Here is a 21,750-nt window from a genome sequence, read left to right on the forward strand (position 1 = left end):
AAAAAGAAGTTTTGCCTCCAACTTCCATTATGTATTTTAAATGAGAAAAAGGAATTTTTAACTTGCCAGATTTTAAAAGGGGCATTTATCAAAACACAACACTATTAACACTGACTTTGCAGCTTTACTTTGGCCGCCAGTGTTCTGAACTGTGTCACTAATAATATGTATCAATAGCAAGCATTCACAGCTTTCTCTGACTCGCACTAAGACGCTTCCCAGAAAGTTGAATAAACAGAATGGAAAATGGAGAAATGACCGATGTCGGCCAAACAAATATCACTGGATATTTATCCAGTTCTTAGCATAAGGGACACTTCCATTGACCCCGGTGATCATGAATAACGGCCAAAAGCTAAGGCTTTTGGACAAAATTTTCCCCGTGACCTTCTTTTACTTCACTGCATGTTAATTGTAGAACTTGATTACTACTGACTGGAACCTTTAAAAGCTTTTTTGATTCAGTGAAATAAATATTTAATATTGGCAGGGGAGGCACTATTTGCTTACTGTAGCGCTGGGACTTATTCTCACTATTAGTAATCGTATTTTTACATAGGTGTACGTCACATGTCTGTGCGCATCCACAAGTATGTACGTGGGAAAACTTCCTCATTAAATAGCAAACTATTTTATTCCAAAAGCTGTTTCTCATGATCATACTTGATGTTCTAGTTTACATGAACTAGTTTGGTTCCCACACAACTGCTCAACCACTTCTTTTAAATTACCTTGATGTGGTATAGATTATTCAACATAGTTTAATAAAGGTCCATTTCTTCAGAAGCAGAAGTTTAAAAACCTGGCTGCACCAATCCCAAGCATCTAGTGCAGCAGCTTCGTTATGTCCATGCAAGTAGCTCCAACTTAAGGATATCCATTAAATAACTGAATTTCAGCCCCTGCATTGCATGTAAATGGTCCCTTTCCCACAACCCATAAAAATCTCAGCAGCAAAGGTGCAAAACCCCGTAATTCAAGCTGGCCAAGCCATTGCCAAACTCGATACCAATGCAGAAGTGAATGTTTTCAACACATCTGTGATAACTACCCAGTAGAAAAAGAATCTCACATGTGCACACACCCTCTCCAAAGAATATCGAAGAGATATATATATATATAGATATAGATATATAGATATGCATTTCTCCCCCGCCCCCTCGAAGTTTTAGGACAGATCAGAGTTTCATTTTCATCCAGGCTGTAAAGAATAACCAAGAATAAAGTAAGTGCTGAGAGAGTTCGATTTTGTTGGTAATTCCAGAAGACACATCAGCCAGGTTCTTCATTTAAAGCCAAACTTTAGCAGGTTCTTTAGCAGTCTGAAAAGAGCACAGGGACTTGCATTGCTGCAAGTTTCTTTCTTTACAATTCTGAGAAGAAAACACTACTCCTTCATGAACTAATCGGGAAGTACAGAAGAAATACGAACATCACTTTATATCAAAGATGATGAAAAAGCTTCAAGATTTGCTAGATTAGTGGTTCAGAAACTTCACAGGAACCACAAAATATTTGTGTTTGCAGCTGAGTTTATTCAGCGTTAAGTGAGAGCTCAGTATCTGGACAGACTCCATCCTGCAGTACTTCCACACCAGTTTCATTAGGCTTATTGCATTTCGGTTAGTGATTGTCAAGTGAGAGACATTAATAATCACAAGAGAACTGTTCTATGTACTCCTGTCCCTCGAAGCGCTCTTTTTGGAGAAGACTCTTTCGGAGGACATCTGTTGTGAATCTCAGCAAGCACATCTGCTCCCATGTAAGACCAATTCCAAGATAAAAGCAAGACTTGAAAACATTTCGGAGCAACCTTCCCTTTGACAGTCATCCGATAAGCCAAAAAACTAACCGCTAAGTGCCTTTCTAGGAGCACTAGAGGCAAGTTGAGTGCTTTAAAGCTTATCTTTAGTGACTAAGGATTTGTTTGTTTGGCCCTGCTATTTCTCCCTTGCAAGAATAGTAAAAATTCCTGCATTTAAGTGAATCAAGCTCAATCGAACATAGGCAGATTGGGAAATTTTCAGTTCAGATTGAGTTCAGTTAACTAACACGAAATCCATCATGTCATATGAGAGTAGCAAATCAATTCAAGACTTAGATACTTCACCTCTAAAAGCATCTTTTACTGTATTGGACAATTATGGCTTTTTATACACAGATTACTAAAAGATAGCAAAGATTACTAAGAGATACTAAAAATTCTTTCTTCTTATTCACATTTCTGTAAGCAACCGGGCATCATAAACACACTAGAACAATATTTAAGCAGAACAGCCACGGCTTCTCTTATGTTATTTTCATCAGTCCCATGACACGCTGAGTAAGAGTTCTAACTACCTCCAGTATAAATAGAATTAAAACGGCAATTTAAAAGAAAAAGACAGTGACTCACAACCAATAAGAGAAGAACACGATGGTGATTCAGATCAATGTACAGGCTTGTCTGCTGCTAACTCCAGGTAATTTTTGCCAGTGAGAATGGTTTATTTATTTATAAATCTTTTGCCTTAAGCCTACCACACATTTTAAAAGGAAATTTAAGAGCGCTGTACTGGCAGATACTACACTTGGATTTAAGAAGAGGTTGTTCTACCTCCTTTTGATGCAATATTCCTTGTTGAGCACAGGCTCAGGACCAGCCTTACCTTTGCAGTGTCTGTGCAGCACATCTAACGCAGCGATGAGGAACTCGTGTGCATCTTGTTGCTCGTACCCTGCTAAATGCCGTGCGTGAGTCCATACCAGGTGCAATAACCTATATGGAATGTGAGGAGATCGGTGCCCAGAGTAAAACTGCTCAAAGCAAAGAAAAGGACATGACTGTTAACAAGTTACACAGCCTCAGTGCGTTTAATTATTAAAAACTTTAAATGAGTGCAATTAGTCAGATAAATTTAAACCATTTAACTTCCGATGGCGTTAATAATCAAATACAGAGACAGCTTTTTATCACGGACTACTGAGGAATGGATGTCAGAACCAAGCACCTCTGTTTTCTCCCCTGAAATTTCATAATTTTGTGATGATTTGGCCAAAAAAAGGCACGAGCAGGGTGGGGAAACAGACACAAACACTCAAAAATTCCTTACTGATCCACTGGCTTTTATTAAAATAGCCTGGCGAGGAGAGAAAAAAAAATCCTACGTTTGCGAGAGATCAGCAATTTCATTCACAAATTACATGCCCCCTAAAATCAGGACACACACTGAAGATGTTAATATTGATGCCAACTGTCAGCCAGCGCCGACCCAAACCATGGAAAATCTGCATCCAACAGCTCTGCCAAGACCCATCTCATGGAAAAAATTCCAAGCAGGACAGCAGCTTCATGCCAGTATTTGCCTTTCTTTGTGCACCTATAGCAGCACAAAGCTTTACAGAAACGACTTTATTCAGCACAGTATTTGCAGAGCGCAAGGTCCCATTCATTCACCTGTCCCCAATGTCAGGGTGTCACTGCTGGAGTCCTGGTCCTGGACCAGCTCCTGCATCTGCTTCTTAATGTGCTTCACTCAGAATCTGATGAGCTGGCTACCGGAGGGACTGAAATTGCCCCGGGTGGTTTTGCCAGAAGCGTATTAGAGACTGCAGAGAAATTATTCAGTCAGCAAAACTGTGATGGGAAACACCACTGCTGAGCGGTGACACAGCTGGGAGGTAAATCAGCACACAGGAGGACAACACAACTGCCGACAGTTTTCTTTTTTAAAAGAACAGGTCCCACTTAAAAAAGAAATAACCCACCCCCCCATGCTAAGGGTCTGTGTTTCCATGGGCTGAGGTTCAGCTCCTTGCCTTCCTCTCTCCATTTCCATACACGTGCTACTGCTGCAACTCTTCGTCTTCTTCGTCCTGGGTCCCCAGTTCTGCTGCCAATTCTGACATTCAGAGTCAGAGACTAAAGCCAACAGTCCCGTCTTGTGTAAAACTACCCTGAACCACCATACCGGTTCCCAAAGCAAACCAGAGATGCTTGTGCTGTCCATGCAGGGTGCCAGGAAAGGCCCAGAAGAGTTTATTCACTTGGCCTTCAGGCTGCATTTATTTTTAATAAGTGAAAATTTGGTTTCACTAACCTTTAGAAAAGGTATTTTCCAGTACAGGGTGCTTGCAACACCACAATTATGTTTTGCCAAGTTCCCATCAAATCGATGTCAGTTTGTTTTCAGTTACTCTTCCCAAACATAGGGGACAGTAAGAAGCAAATACACAGAACAAAAATACGATTTAAAACCCAATTTCTCACTTTGATTGGAAAAACAGGTTTCCTTCATCAGCCCTAAGTATCTCCCTCCCCAGTCTCTGAGCATTTCAGATCCGTGCAAGCACAGGCATTGTGCTACAAACCTGCCCAGATAAAACATATATTTTGAGGGACAGGTAGACTAAAGGTAGCACAACCTTCTCATCTACTCCTCATATTTGTAGGGTTTTCTATATGGTTTCAGTGTATTTCCAGGCAAAGAAATTTCTTCATTGCTAGCTCTGCTTTTTCCAAACAAGATGATCTACCTCTGCAGCCAAACAGCCCAAAACGCTTCTATAAATAAAAAGATCAATAGTTAACTGTGATGCCAACAAGAACGGCACCAAGGGACCGGAGCAGTAGGACGGTAATTGAAATCTGCTGACGCAGCTGCTGCGCAACATAATTCAGGGAACTGCAGCAATAAAACTTCTCTGTTCTGTCACTCCTTACAATTAGTCCCAGAGCTCTCCGGTCATTTTAACCAACAGCACTCTCTGTAATTACTCCACTGCAGACATAGACCTGCCAGCAGAATTTACATTCTCTGGTGCTTCATTAGGATTAGAAGAATCTAACAAGAGGCTTTATCAAATTATTGGCTATTATCACGCAGAAACTAGAAACACACCTAGTAAGAACGTTGTTGAATATACGTGGGGGTGGGGGACAGCTTCAGTATTCTAATAAATTAAAAATGAAACAAAAGAATCAGAGCGCATTCAATCACAATATTTCAACTGCAATGTTTCCATCCATCCCACCTCTGACATTTCCTTGTTGCTGGGAAGAGCAGCTTATCAGGGCTGTTCCAATCCCCAGAGAGGAAAGAAGTCCATGTGAAGTCTTATTCAATCGCTATTATACAAACTTTTAAATTAAAGTGTGCAAACAATTATGTATTTGCAAATCACCTTTAAAAACATTTCAATGGCCCAGTTCTTCCAAATACAATTCTAAACATTTATTTTATTTAAATTTGTTTTCAATTCAGCAGTATCAGTTGTCTTTGGAGAGAAGTAGTTCAAGCAATTAGAAAATGCTTGGTAATACGCTGTTTAATTGCTGTTCCAGGGGAAGTGAAAAATAAAGGACCCAAACCAGGGTTCAAACAACAGTAATTCGTTTTTGCACTTAAAACACTTGCTCTTGGATTCTGAAAGGAACAATCTATAGGGGCCTTAGAGGATTGCAAGCTTTGTAATTTGCATTATTGTTCCTGAAAATATACAGATATTACAGGTTTAAAAAAACCAAACATACCACCACAGACATCTGTACTTTTCTCCTCCTGCCAAAAAACACACGCACAGAAGTTTCCCAGTTAGGTGAACAAACAGATCCGTCTGATCCATCCCGCACGTGTATCACCTCAACAGTCTCCAAGCTTTGTAATCAAGAACTTATAAGCATAAATCCTGCACCAGGCTCCAATCCAATTTGAGAAGCTAAAACCTCCTTTTAGACATTCTCGAGACTTGAAGTGTTGTGAAAATTTACAGGGCATAAAGGGAGTGGGTAATATACGTGCCTTTCAGAAGAAAATAACAGCTACCGGAGGCTTCTCAACAAAGAGCAATGGTTCTAGGGGGCAGAAAAAACACTTTGCTTGCACATACTCTGTATGTACTATACTTATTTCAGATAAAAGATTTTACTAAATCGGCACAAACTCTGCATTTCCCATTAAAAAATGCAAGGCCCCTCTCTATGTAAAGAGCATTAACTACTTTTTCTCCCTCACACCTTCGCTGTAACTTATTTTACACATAGGCCCTTTCAACAGTGTACATCTTCAAGCATCCAAGCCATAAATCATGTCATTCTTTCTTCTTTTTCTCCTCACTTCTCAACTCTCCACGTAGCTGAGCTGTGCACTTTGATAGGCTCACGAGGATGAGTAATGATGGGAATAAAGCAGGTTTTGTTCTTTACATTCTGCTATATACTCCCAGTTGTTCTTGCTATTCCAGTCCCAGAACACACCGAAACACGGACCCGTTAACCCCACCATATCCAGCGGTCACGCTGTACAGGATCCAGGTAAACCTTAGGGTACGGACCATCTTCAAATTAATGTTCTCTGGCAAAGCAAAACTAACACACAAATACCAGTAGGTAAAAAGTAGCGCACAAACCCTTTCAGCCAAAAGGCTCAATGAACGGATTCTGTGTGTTTTCTCTTCCCTCCATCCAGTTTCACCACTATCTGTTATTCCCAAATCCTTTCCATTCTTATGCAGTGTAATTCATGTCATGACTCTATTGAGAAATAGGTTTCAAGTAGCATAAATGAGAATGTTAATGGATGCAGTCAGATATTTTTAAAACAAACAGAGATTCAATGCTTGGCATATTCACAAGAAAAGCTACCAGGAAAAAAAAAAAAACCTTCTGAGAACCATCTGATACTCATTACTCACCATCAACCTACTTTGAGGTAGAACTTTGTAGCTTCCTATTTATCACAGGCAAATCACACAGCCTATATAACTAAATGATCTTTAAAAAGGGACAAGCGTTTTCTGTTTAAGAAGCAAAACGGCAAAGCTTATTTATGTACAGTGAGTTTGGTTTAATGTTCAAAACAGTCTCTTTCTCCTGAAGCTTCTTAGTGCATTTGCCAGATCCCCTGGCATTCCACTTGCCTAAGATCACACCTCCAGAAAAGAAGGGTGGAGGGGAGATGGAGTTTTAACCCTTGCCCTGATCGTTTGTCACCGGGTGAGATGCCTTGGGATAACTACATTGGTTAATCCCGGTGGGAAAGCTACGTAAAAACAAGACAGAACCTGAACCAAAGTTTTCCCGGTAATTCAATTACAAAGGAATTCTTAACCATCGCACTGAAATCTCCGCTGGTTAGCTTTCCTTCATTCAGATCACTTATCTGCAAAGACAGAGCAGGAATCTTCATTGTAACCACTGTGTACAGTTGGGGCATGACACATAACCAGTCTGCTCCAAAAAGGCAATATTTTGGTTTTAATTCTCAATGTAGAGAAATTAAAACTGACTGGGAAACAGAATTTTACAACGAGTGCTGACAGAGCTATAAATGTAACATGGTATTTACTGCTTGCAAGTGAAAATCTACCGAGCTGGTTACAGACACCACAGTTTTACTGGGTGGTCGAGTCATTTTTTGTTGTTTTGTTGCGGTATTTCAATGTGAAATAGGGACAGAGACCACTGCACTGCTGCCTTCAGTCTCCTATACGGCTCTTCCCTCATTCATTTACACTCCTATTGCAGAACATTAATTATTGGAACTAATGCAAGCACAGGCAGGAATTTTGACCAAGGAAAATGAAGGCTGTGACTCCCCAAGTTGTGCATGAAATTAAACTTGATTACAATTGAAACCAATGCGAATGCTGCGTTTAAGCCCCAATTTGGGTAACAGCCTGTTCTTTGTTACACGCTTGTACATGGTCTGGCCAAAGGAAAACGAGGCCATCAACAGGCCTCCGCGTGCAAAAATGGAAACAAAAATCATTACCTAGACAGGCCTGATCTTTCCTCCAGCCCCTCGATCTGAAATGTAATGCTCATTTCCCCTTTCCCAAGGGATTTTTGTAAAAAATGCATGTGTGTAAACCAAATGTGGTGATATTCTTTGGAATGAGACTTTATACCACAATTTGCTGAAAGGATATCAAGATTCTAAGAGTAGCTTTTTTTCTAAGTGAGCAAATCAATTTCTATATTAGCAGTGTACAGAAACTGGTATTTCTATACTATGGCTTATTTTTCTTTTATTTAGGCAAAGCGATATTTCTCCATTTAACTGCACATCTGGTTTCAATAATCCTGCAGCTGCTACCTATTGGCATTGCCTGCCTTTTGTTTTCACCTCCTCTCCTGACAGACTCAGGAATAACTGAAAAATACAACAAAAAATCAGGACTATAACACACAGCTAACGACTGATAAGCCGCATGAAAAACATTGCAAATTCACATGAATGCTGAGTATGAGCAGAAAACAACTTTGTACTGGAATGGCTACAGGGGATTTTACCTTCCACATATTTTAAAATCATCTGCAATGACCAAAAAGAAGAATCTCTGGTGAAAAAGGCGCAGAAGTAAAATCAAATTGAAAATCACAAGATAAAGGTAAAGCTATTTTAGGTTGGCCTCTGTTTGAATGAACTTCCATGATAGCACATCCGCAAAAGACACGCTCTGCATACAGACGTCTCCAGCTATCTTACACGCTCTGTGACAGCATGGATGAGAGCTTGGGTTTGGGGTTGTGGTTTTGGTTTGTTCCTACTTATCAAGAAATCAGATCCATCACTGAGGGAAAGGCGCAGGATGGGATGCGTTTGGTTGGTTTTAAAGACTCATTTTAAAACTAGAAACCCACATCCAGCCATAGTCCTTAGGTTACCGATGTGCATCTAAGGTAGTTAGCAAAGCTCTTTGGCTCTTTATTATGGAAAAGACTGTGCCTGTTCCACCCAGCCCAGACTCAACCTACAGCAAAAGGCACCTTGGAAAGCCCATCAGCTGGGCCAGAAAGGGAAAGAGCAGCAACTCGTATGTGCAAGGTACAAACTGCACCAACACATTCACTTTTCTACATCCTCCCAGCCATTAATGGGTTTCCACATAAGAGACAACAGCAAAGATGTTTCTCCCTGTTAGAAAGCACTGAACCAAGATCTTTAAAATATGTATACAGACCTATACAACCCAGTGCTTTTAATCACAAAGCTATATATTATTGCTTTATTCTTACTCCCATCATCACCCAAAGAGCCTGTGACATATTTTCCATACAACTTGCACCTTTAATTAAAACACACATTCAGCTTGAAGACTAAAGACCTTCAGATCAGCCTCAGAAGAGCAGGCACCACTGTAATTATTTCCAACATCAGCTTTGCCTAAACAAGGTGACTTAAAAATAGGTCCTAAAAGACTAATAGTTCCTGTTTCAGCAGCTGGGTATTTTTGACCGCAGGGTCTCACTCAGCTTTGCTGCTCTATTTTCTACACCTTGATGGGAAACATCATTTGCATTCCCGTTATATTTGTACATAGAACACAATCCCTTTTAGGGTCAGAAAGCGCCATTGTCTGCGGAAAGCCGATGCTACTGCGGCAGCCAGCACTCACCTCCTGAAAAAGCGTAGACATTTCACAGACCAGACATGAGCTGGGGCTTTGCATTTCACATTTGTGCCTGTCGGAGAGGAAGAAATCTCGCAGCAGTGGAGTGTGGGTAAGTGCCTGGACAATACAGTTCATAAAACATGTGTTCCCAAGATTGATTAGCCCTCGTAGACCTATAAAGACAGAAGGAGGAGGGGATGCATAAGCATTATCAAGTTAACAAAATGGTATATTTGCATTTTGATATAGTTTTCACAATATGGCCACAGATTTACTGTATAGGCGCAGCTCCAAGTACACGCTTTTCTATTGGGTTAGGCAGGCTATTGGTTTTGATGTACTCAAGTCACAAGCTGCCGCGAGCTTCCAAACTACGCTAGGATTTGTTTTTTAAACGCTCAGGAAGAAGGAAACCTCAAAGTACAGCAACACCAACAGCATTATCTTGCAATGGCTGGTGTCCCCCCCTCCCCAGCCTGATACCAAATCCCAGTGACAACTGGTAAGTTGCTACAGTGAGAAACCAACGCATTCAAATCAATCAATCGGTAAGTTTTCAGGTAGCTTTAAAGGCTCACGAAGCCAGAATAAGGTGTTTCTACTGTCATAATGCAATAATAAACTGTTTAAGATGGGCAAACAGCCTCGACAAAACAAAGTCAAGCTGCGACATCCAGTGCAGACTTAGCATACATATATATATATATATTTTTTTTTTGTACGAAACCCAAGATCCGAACAAAACAACCCTAAAGAGAAACTCTGAACAATACTAGTTCCACACTTGTTTTAGCTAAGTTAAACATTAATCTACAGCATACATCAAAAAATTCAACTTGGCATAAAAGGATTCATCACACCTTAAGTCAAACGGTCAGTAATGCCCAGAGACGATTTCTTGTGCTTGGAAACCAAGATGTTTAAAGGAAAGCTCTTTTGTTGCACAACAGAAGAGAGGTTAGGAGTGGGGAAAGCTTTTCAGTCATTTGCAAAGTCTAAGTGAGAAGAAAAAACATGCTCAAATCCTCGAGAAATCTTCCAAAATGTTAACATAATACGACCGTACAGGAGTGCTAAAGGAGAAGAGCATCGGGTGGACAAGAATGCTTTACTTTTAATCAAAAACTTGCTTTGAAACAAAATAAAACGCACTGATAGATACAATCCAGTATTAATTTAAAATTAACATAGTCCTCTTCTGCAATATAAACGGGATTATTACACAGACACAAACACAAAAACAGGATTACTTGAGAGAGAATGAAGAATTTCCTTGCCATTCCACAGGAAAAGAAGAAAGTATCAGCTGGCAATGCTGTGGTCATTAAAAATGGTGCAGTTCCCTTGCAGTACAGCAGATAGTGCTCAAAGGGCTCTTTAGCATCTTTTCGGCAGGAGGAGGTGTGGTCCAGTTGCTACGTTACCAGAGAGAAACGGCACCACATCAGCTTGAGCTGCATCACTGAGCTGCAGGCAATGGACACACAGCCCTCTTAATGGTTTTCCTGTATTTAATGGAACACTGTCCTCCTTCCAACAGCTTCCTCTTGCTTCTGTTTACTCATAGTGCAGGACAAAGTTTCTCATTATATTACAGTAACTCCTCCTAGGCAGAAAGCTTATTGCAATTATTTGCTTTATTTTCATGCTGGGAGGCAACCAGTGTACGCACAACATTAGCAAAGTGTTAAATAGTTAATTTGGTGTAGCAGCTTGAAATACAGTGTGATGCTTCAGCTTTGTCCGCAACCCTATTCCAATCCCCAGTCTCCGCAAACAAAGTCACAACAGAAACGTGTTCATGCTGCGCAAGTAGGGAAATGTTTGGCGAGTACCTCTCGCCTACCTCTCCCCTGTATTTTTAATTTAAAACTTCCTGGGTTTGTTTAAATCAGACTGTGCAAACAAAGCCTGCAAGGCTCCCTGGAAATGCCTACAATGCACCAGGGTATTTTGAGAAGCACAAGAGTCTCTCCCTATTTCTCCCTTGAAAACTTGGTCCCTCCGGTTAGCATCAGAATTCCAAGTCAGCCTGCACAACACAGAAGACCAATGGATAAACAGGAGGTACATCTAGAGACTCACCCTAGAGCTCCTCACTATTTCATTGAGCAATCACAAGTAAAAGCAAACACATAAAGGCAGCTTTTTGGAATCATTTATTAAGCGTCATTTATTACATGCCTGCGGCTGGGCCTTCCTTCCCCGTGACCACAAGAATCAAATCTTCTGAACAGTTGCCACCAGAAGACTACAACAGGCAAACACAGACGGCTCTCTTGGTTTACTCTACTTGCTTGGTCTTTTCGAGTCTGTTTTTCACAGGTCTAAGGTGGCGCTTCATAGGCATCGACTTCACTTGACTGAACCAAGACAAATAACCTGCAAAACAGACAAGGCTGAAATGTGAATACTCCAAACCCTAATAAAAATAAGGAAAGAGGGAACGCAGCAAAACATGAGAACTTGGCTGAAAAGGGAAAAATGTAAAGGAATATACATCAGCCTTATCCTCGCGGGAGCAATGACTGCAGCTGCTATACTGTCTCTCAAACTGATGTTTGAAATGAAATGGGTGTGATGCACCAAATTGCAGCGACGATACTGCACAACTAACTGCAGCATATTGGAAAACATCAACATTTGATGTACGTAAACTAAAGAGCTGACAGAACTCAGAACAACACATCCTCTCGTGCTTAACTTCTATGGGGAAAAAATGAGTTTTGTTGAAAATAAAAACAGCTAAAAATGAAAGCCCATATAGTATTCTGGTCAATAAAATATTAAGAACATAGAAGACTTGTGTCTGCCACACCTATTCCCTCCCCGTTAATAGTATCTGGCAATATTTACTGGCCTAGTCAAGCATTGCAACATTTGGGTCATAAATTAACACAAAAATAATACGCCAGAAGCCCAAATGCAGCAGTCCACTTGTAGTCCAATCAACAGTTGCCTCCACTAATATCTTACCAGCAGATTGTATTTGTACAGAAGTGAATTAACTGTCCAAGGATTGCCAACAGGATCCAACCTCTAGTAACAAAGCTGTGGTACTTTGCAAACTTCAGCTGTGCTTCATAGTGTCACCTTTATTTCTGCTTCTTAGGAACTGTTTCTAAAATGTGCAAGAGCAACCAGTGAGATACTTAATATATTCTATACACAGATGTGTGCTCTTGTGGCAAGTCAGCTGAAAAGCGCTGTTTTACTGCTGAAGATTGCTGATGTAAAGGTAAATATTGGAATAAATGTTGCTGCCAAGACAAAATGGTTGTGTACGGTGTCAAACTGAGGTTCTAAGCAGCAGGCTTACCTTGGTCAGCTTCACTTCTTCAGTCTTCTTCCAGTAGCAGCCTTTTGTTTTTCCCAGTGCTCATAGTAACAGATCTGCAATCCTGGGGAACAAGGCTTGTTGCAACGCAGGGAGATCTAGAACACTGGTTCTGCGAGTCCACCCACGCCGGTGAGATGAAAAACCAAAACAAGATAAGGGAATTCCACTTCTCTGTGAAACGCACCCGTACAGCTATTGAAGGTGGGAAAGGGGGGAAATGAGAGGACCACACATGAATACAAAATACAGACAAACCAATTGGGTGCCTGTCTTGTTCTCCTGTAAAAGGTTCTGTTTGCCTCTCAACCTGGGCTTCGTGCTTACGAGAGACAGACAAACCAGTCTGAACAAATAGCACACAGACACTGATTTATTTGAATGAAGGTTCTGGAAGCAACAACACAGGTCGATATATAATGCAGCTCTGTACAACAATCAGGAAATCATTCAGATGCAGTAAAGCACAACCAGCTCAAGATCTATTTTACATTAAATACAGGTTGGCAACACCTTCGAGCCATTTTTTGTCCCCTGCCCCCAGCCCTCCCAGTTCCCATCTGGTGCTGATGTTTCCTTGAAGCTCCATCATCCAGTACCAGGAGTCAGTGCAAGCTGAGGAAGCGTTCACTAAAATATTTAGTGAGTTCAGCATAACCCTTGGAAACAAACAGCACAGCACAGCAATGAAGATTTCTAGAACAATTTTGGATTTTCTCCCTATGTTCACACAGCAGGAACCACAACATCATTCCAGAGCACCTTTCTGGAAATGTATTTCGAGGGAGAACTGCTCTGCTTCTTGGCACCTCAAACTAAAGCCACATTTTCTCCTGGCTCTCAGGTTTCAGGTGCAGACCACTGTCCATCACCAGCCTGTACACAGTACAAATTCTGGCCCCAGAGCTCCTGCTCTGTTTCCAAACCCAGCATCATTTGGCTAACAGGGTTATCAGCAAACATGGGGTCGGTAACGTTCCAGAAAGCAGCAGAACGCAGATACGTGAAATTATGAGTCCACCCAGGAAAAAAGCGTGACATTCTGTGACACTACTGACCATGTGAGTTATCAACAAAAACAAATGTGTAGTTTTGGTGAATTCATCCCGAGTTGCTTCAGTTGAATCACCTTTTCTCAGTGGCTGCATGAAACCCACACGGAACTGCAGAAGCAGGAATACAGAGTCAAATGTATTAGAAAAGGTTTTTTCAGATGTTTTTACAGAGCTACTTTTACAAACAGACTTACCTGTTGCACACTCAGGTGTTATTTTGGCAACGGTTTAAGGAAAAGCCGCATAAACTTCTGCTGCAGCCAAGTTAAATGGAAAAGAACCCAACCACATGATCTTAAAAACTAACTTAACAATTCAACATCTCCATCTCCAGCACATACACAGCGTGTGATCTACTGTAAACCAAAAAGTAATTGGAGGGCACGGGGAGGAAGAAAAAAAGAGGTGTCTGAGCACAACCCAAGTTTCCAAAAAGGTGTAAGTTGCATTCCTTAAATTCAAACAGTTTTATAGCTCTGCTGTAGAATTTGTAGAGAATGAATTTCTTTTCCTTTGTTTGTTTCTAAAGGGCACAAGCAAACAGTTTGACCACATTCAGTTCATCTCCTATAGGAAAATTTTGATGTCAATCTTGAATGTTATCTTGAAAATCACCAAATTCTTCCACCACTTCTACAATAAAGGCTAAAGCACAAATTCACTCCTCCAGCTACAAGCCACTGTATTTAGGTATTATACCTTCTTTATATCGCAGAAAGGTATCAAGACAGAAACTGGGGGGTTTGTCTGGTTTTCAAACACTGCAAAAATAACATTCATAAATAACAGACCCCAAACAGCTTTGATAAAGAACACAGAAGGATGGAAAACATTTATGTGGCCCGGTACATGATTGAACTGAAATACCTGTCAGCAAAGCGTTGCTGGGAGGGAGCCTGCAGCAACCAGGGGGCTTTGCTATGGGCTCTGGTTTCAGTGGCTGTTAGAGGAGCACATGTGGAATAAAAGCGTATGAAATGTTCAGGGATTTCCCCACACACGTATATTTCAGGAGTTAATAAAAACGCCCACCCAATATTCTGATGGCTTTTTAGGCCACATCAGCAGTAACGCTTCAGGAAGATGTGGTGAGTTTGAGACAACAACTTAAGCAAAAAAGTTCTGCAAGTACAAACTTTGAAACGTCTATAAAATTTCAGAGCATGGTCAAAAACTACTAAAAATAACCCTGAAATGAACACACTCTGCCTAGAAGCAAGTTAAAGGCTATACCTGCAGAGCAGTGATTTTGCAGCAAATTATCTACTCGCACACAATTTGCTGTTCAAGGGGAATGAAGGCGGCCCCTGGTGACCCCAGGTCTGTGACCACACAGTCAGGGGAACTTTCAGCTTCGTGGGGAGCCTCTTAGACAGGACGCCAGTGAAGAGTCGGCCCGTTCCATCCAGAGCCCGAACAGACACACACGCGCTCCGGAGCGGCTGGAGGACACGTTCCCACCGCTCCGTCTGGGAAACCCTGATCTAAGAACCAATGTGCACGGGAAAACTAATCTAAAACACAGAAGGCACTGAAAACAGAACCAGTCTGTATAAGACCATGGAGAATACTATTAACGGAGAGAAATGAAATTACTATTTTAGATACACTGCATTATGCATCGCACCATAAACTACAAGATTACCCAAGCCTACCCAGACAGAAACGCGATTACATCAGAAAAGGCTTTCTGGAAAGAAACATGTGTCTTAGGAAAAAGAAATATTTGCATTCTAAATGAAAAGCCCATCTTTACCCTTTCAATTTCTGGCAAAAGGATTCTGGATCACTGCATTTTTTCCATTACTATTGAAATAACAGATTGCTCAATAGAAAAAAATTTGCTTATGTGTACGAAAGGAAACTGTCCCTGAGTTTGTTTCCAGCTGAAAATCCTGAAGTCCGGCTACAAAAGGTGGCACACCAGACCAAAGAAGTTTATGCCATGAATGACATATAACAACCAAATCATTACCTGTTTAAAGAATCAGAATAGAGTAAGAATTCCTCCCTGTATGTATCACCAGAAGACAAAGACTATTTAAATGGATGAATCACCCAAACTCAGAAAGTTCTCGGTTTTACTATGTCACCACTGCACACAGTAAGCGCAATTAATCCTCGTTACCAATCTGCTCACCTATTAACACAACTTCACCCAGAAGCAAACATGGGTTGGTCAGTCAATTAAAAGGAATTAACCAAACATGATTAGTTCTATAGCTGAGTAACTGACAACTAAAAACCCCACACCAACAGGAATTGTATCCCATGCGCTGGATTCAAGTTGTGACCTTAACTGGTGGCTCTGCCATTTACTTATTTTTCTTAAGATATTCATTATTGGCCAAGAGTGACTTTGCTTTTAGAAAAGAGTCACTTCAGCACCTTTCAGATTAATAAGTGGTTCAAAAAACCCAAACCAACATTTGGGTTGATATCTCCCAGTTTTGCTGCCTGTGAGAAAAATCTCACCTTAAGTGTTATGACTTAAATACAACACTTAAATTTACGCTTAAGTACTTCATTCAGGTTCACGTGACAACTCCAAGTATTGTTTTGGTCATTTCTGGTATATTTGTGTGCAGCAAGAGACCTCGACATTCACAGGACACTCCAGATTTCTCCTTTTTTATATTGTGTTAGGATTGCCATTCAAAAGTCACAGTTTTTACTCCTTCTCCCTTGAAATATCAAAAAACCCCATAAATAGTTCCCAATAGGTAACAACCTCCCTACATTAAACTGTCATGCTATATACACAGCGATGTTTGTAGCGTGTGTTCAGCAGCAGAGATGAACTTATTTTTCAACGTGTCTATGAGCATCATTTAGTTCATCCCCAGCACAAGGTAAAAACAAGAGCACCAGCTCCTTACAGGCAAGATTAAGTAGTCCAGACTAAACAAATGTGGTTACGTTCTTTATGCAACCAGATTTTGTGCCTCCACGCTGCATTCCCCGATATTGCTTGGAAGGCTCTTTATCTGTTCATACTGTTCACAGCACATCTGAGCTGCTCTGAGCTGGATTTTCATGGAATTAGTGGCGATCGAGACACCAATTATGTTTCCCAGCATTTAGTTTGTCCCCACCCCTCCTAGTTAACGAGGAATAGATGGCAATCGCTATTTTTATTCAATAGCTTCAGCGACATCGCATAATATATACTTACAGAAGGGGCAAGCTACATCAGGGTAGTGCAAACGTAATTGGAAGGTAGAACAATAATTCAAGAGCAACTTGTTAAGTGGGAGAAACTATCTGAAATCAATTAAAGTCAATAAACACAACTGAAGTAGAGAACAAGAAAAATTAAGTGGATCAACACAAAATAAGGAGCAATGGCTATAGCAACTCAACCTAAATGACTTGGTGTTCTGTAGTTCTGAAACAAATGGCATTTTGAAACTTAACAGGAATATGAGAAGTACTGGAGGTCGTTATTCTGCCCTGGCAACCAAAAAACAGCTGGATGATGTCTGGAACCAAACACCCATTTGAAAAGAGATCTGTGCACTGGGGAGAAGTCAAGACCATGAGTGAAAACTTGCATGAAATTAGTATTTTAAACTGGAGAAACAACTGAAGAACCCACTGGATGAGTTAATTAATTTAAAAAAAAGATAGTGCTGATGGAGGAACAGCCAGGCTGACAATTTTCAAGTATGTCACAGGCCACTGCAAAGAGAACTGTAATTAACTCTTGTGGCCTACCAAAGCTAATAATAATAATAAAAAAAAGACTGAGCTCCCAAGAAGTGAGATTTAATTAGATATTAAAAATAATTGTCTCACAGTTAGAAAACACGGTGGCAAGGGAGTTTGGGAGTCCCCGTTGTCGGAGCGGTTCCAACCGCGGCTCCGTCAGCATCAGGACTGGCCTGAAACATTGACCCTGACTCGCAAGATGCGCGGAACGCGCCCGCCACTCTGTCATCCCATCACACATCCCGATTAATACTACAGCACAATACAGAACACAGGGACGGGCTTTGCCAGGGAGGGAAGGCGAGGGCATTTCCACACAAGGGCAAAGCCCATCTAGCAGCTCGCTGATGCCCAAAGGGATGTTCCCCTTGTGCCCAGCTGGTACCCGCTCGACTCCGCGGTGAATCGGTTCACACTGCCCGTCTGGCAGAAGAAAAAGTCTCACCTCGAGACGGTGAAACTCGTGGCAGACAAACAGTGACGGGCCTTTAGCCCTTTGAGCAGGTTCACGCAGCTCAGGACAAAAGGGCAGCGCCAGAATGAGGGAGGGATGCAGGAACTGTTGGTCTCGGACATCCAGCGCTTGCATCCCCTCCACTGGAACAAACCGACAGCACAGGTGGTTGTCTAAAAACACAGGCTGGGGAGCAAAACAGCCACAGCCCCAATGCCTGTATCCCTGTTCCTACCACAGGGCTCTGGAAACCAAAATTAACCGCCCCGCTGCCACCCAGGCAGGGATGGAGAACAGGTGACAGCTGCTGCTACAATCAGGGCTGCTGACTCTTCTACCTCTTTTTCTAGACTACACAGGTGTTCTGCTCATGAGCTTTTGCATTTGTGGCTCAATGCATCATTCATTTGCTTCAGTAATGCAAAAAGTCACAGGATCACGCAAAGAGATCACCTGGATCTGGTATTTCGATTTATTTCCTTGTGTCATACCTGCTAGTGTGGGTTGGGGAAAATTTAAGTTTGCAGCTATAAATCAATTCTGGAAGAGCTGTGCAGTGCCCCTGTATCGTGTCGTACCTTCACTTAAAAGCAATCACGTAACATTTGAACAACACTGGACTAAAGGCTCAGCATAAGACATACATGTTTGTAGCCTATTTAAATCAAGAATTTCTAGTAATAATATAATCAGCAACAAACAGAGATGAGACTGAAGAAAGGTTACGCTTAACTTTGCAAGATTTAGGAGAAAAATGCACATCTTTAAGCAATGACTACCAAAGAAGGCTTTACTACAGATTCTTCTGCAGAGCAACAGATCAGCCTTTTCACACACGCTGCTTAAACTTGTATCATTGGAAGAACATAAGGAAAAGTCATATCTTGGAGCAAATGGATCAAAAAGTTACTGAGAGCATGATCAAACACAAGAAGTATAGCATTTTATATTATCATTGCACAGATAAAACAGAACCCCCAAGCCACACAATGATTCCCCAGCGTACACAGTGTGCCAGACACAAAGTGCTCTCTATATTATACTGACAATATGTACATCTCTGAATCAATCCACAAAATAACGATGCCAAAACATGAAGCTTTCCACAGCCCAGAGCAGTTTCCATTCCTTGCCTTAGGGAATGCTCCCTGCGGTTTCATTTACCTGTAAACACCTTGTGAGTTCGGCAAGCACTGTGTGCCCTCATTGTCCAGAACAGCACTGACCAACCAACTTTATTTCTGTTTTTCCAGATTTAAAGCACTTCAAACGAGGCAAACGATCTCTTTTAAGGGTGTGGACACAGTAAGCCAGGCTGGGAGGTTACAGCCCGTCATTTACTTTGCAGTAACTGTACCCTTGGGTTAAGACCAAGCACACAGCCGAGGTGGGAGCACTTGATGTCCTTTAAGTTCCCATCCTTGATTTGATGGTAATTTGCGCATGTGTGCACACCCTCGGCCTGGTAAAATGAGTCAGCATTCCTAAAATATCCCGCAATACAAACAAATAAACCTCTTACCCTTAATTTTTCATATAGCTTGTGTAAACAGAAAAGCTGTTTCAAGCAACACAAGGGACTGCAAGCACTTTTTCCCTGTGAATTTAAATTAAGAAACAAGGTTCTAAAACAAAATGAAGTGAATGTGTTTGACCAAACCACTGAAAAGTGCATTGAATCTTCCAGTAAAATCACAGGAAACAAAGCTGTAGAAGATCTTTAGAAGTAACCTGATCCAGCCTTCTAACTCAAAGCAGAATTAACGCTACTCATATTATTCCTGACAAATATTTCCCTGCATCATTGTTCAACCTCTCCAGTGATGAGAACCTACAATACCCCCGATATACTTGTATTCTGAAGTGTTCCAGGGTCATCTCATTAAAAACTTAATGCAGAGTTTAAGAACTGGAACAACATTAATATGGTAGATACAACACACCCTATGAAATACGCAGATAAACTCCTATACTAGCAGCAGTACAGCTTCGGAATGAGAATATATATTTTTTAATATTTCAAACGGCAGTAGCTTTAGAAAAGCTCCTAAAATGAGGGAAGAGACAACTTGCCCAAGATGCTGTGGCACCACTTGTTTCCTCCACTAGGAAGTTCCATGCACCCGAGCACCTATGACATGAGCCGTTTTATTTCCTCACAAGAAGGAAAAGAAACACCTCAACAGAATCCTTCTGTGGCCAAATCCAGCCAACGTGTCTCCAAACTGATCACAATAATAGTGAAAGGGAACAGGTCAGAATACAAGTAAAAATACTTCCCTTTAGAGTAAATATTTGGCCGGCTTGCAGCTGCAGAGCAGGACAACAATCCTGCGACAACAAAGTTTCATGTGACAGGTCCACAAAGGCTGGGTTTTCATCTAGGTAATAGAAAAGAAATACTCCAGGAGCAATTTCTCCTGGCCAGGATGTGGAAGTTGAATTGCTTTTCCTGTTAAAGCAATGGCTGCCCTGTATTTCTAGTGTCAAGAATAGCCTGAATTTTAGAAGGTGGCAAGCCAGGGGAAGGCCTTTTCCTAAACTAAGGTGACATAGTTAAACCCACACCTAAAAAACTGTTTTAAAAATATTTATAAATATAACGGGCACTGATATGAATTTACTGTCTCCCATAGCCAAGCTTAAGTTTAAAATAAACACGGGGAAAGGGGAGCTAAAGCCAAGATCTCTGCAATATGCAAGATTGGGTTTGAACCTTCTGGTAAGTCACCCGGCAGGAGGACTTGTGAACGCTCTGGGCAAATAAAGGTCTTTTTTTATCCTCTCCTTCAAGACTATGGAAAATGTCAGGTTTTATAGCTGTAATTTCTTACCTTCAGCATTTTTACTGACCACCTGCATTGCAGAACTGTTTTTCTCTCTCAGGTGTCTCAAGAAGAAACCAATACATCGTGTTCTCAAACCCAGAAAGCTACACAGCATGTAATCATCCGTGGCAATCGCCTCGATTTGATTCTCTCAGCTGAAATCAGTAAGACTGAAAAAGACATTAAGTTCTGCAGCAGAACTTGTACCAAACTTCTGAATTCCCATCTTGGCACATCAAGACCCACTGAACAAGTTTTGTCTGTTGTGCTTCAACCTGATCAATCTCTGTCAGGATCTCTTAGCAGCAGGTGAACACACTGGGGAACGCACACAGACAATCTGGATCTCCAATTCGCAGAACACGCCCTAGAAATAAAAGCACCTTTCATATACAGCACTGGAAATAATCATATAACGCTTTGATAGTTAGTAATAGATTTGATTCTCCGATCCCTGTAACACTTGAAAAGTCAATTGGCTGGAGGAGAAAGATGAAAACATGATGCGCTCCAAGCACACGGCACATCAAGAATTAGAGAAACAAACCGGGACCTATTTCTGCACAGCAGAAAACATGACGTGAAATGCTACATATATGCATATGAATTGCACAAAATGCCTTAGTTTAATGATGAAGCCAGACCCCTTACAACTGTGTTACTGAATGAATTTAAAGAAGCTGAATAAAGGTGGGAGAAGCTCCTAAAGTAACCACGTAAAGTAGGAGCTGCTCTATCTTACACGACATATAAAGCAAATTCAAGATGTTAAAGTCCTATGAACCAGAGCACAAAAATAATTATTAATCCGATAACTGCAGGAAGGTCGGGGAGAGGTGACAGAAAACACCCAACATCAGAAAGGAACAACAGTAAGCAAAGAACAGGAACTGTGTTTGTCGAAATGACTGAATGATCGATACGGAGCCATCATGACAACCAGCCTTGAAAAAACTTGTTGAGCTGTAGACCCTTCAAGGTATTTTTATA

General features: G+C 41.2%; 1 protein-coding gene across 2 annotated transcripts in view; it reads right to left on the bottom strand.

Annotated features, from left to right (window-relative positions):
• The window catches only part of USP22 (ubiquitin specific peptidase 22), a 93,026-nt gene that overhangs the window by 15,232 nt on the left and 56,044 nt on the right, over nt 1-21,750 (bottom strand). For both annotated transcript variants that reach the window (XM_065031359.1, XM_065031358.1), the window contains 2 exons: nt 9,379-9,548; nt 2,649-2,796 (listed from right to left, as the gene is read on the bottom strand). In XM_065031359.1, coding sequence (XP_064887431.1) covers nt 2,649-2,796; nt 9,379-9,548 — 318 coding nt within the window. The remainder of the gene's footprint in view (nt 1-2,648; nt 2,797-9,378; nt 9,549-21,750) is intronic.

Source organism: Columba livia, chromosome 15, assembly GCF_036013475.1.
Source record: "Columba livia isolate bColLiv1 breed racing homer chromosome 15, bColLiv1.pat.W.v2, whole genome shotgun sequence".
Lineage (NCBI taxonomy): Eukaryota > Metazoa > Chordata > Aves > Columbiformes > Columbidae > Columba > Columba livia.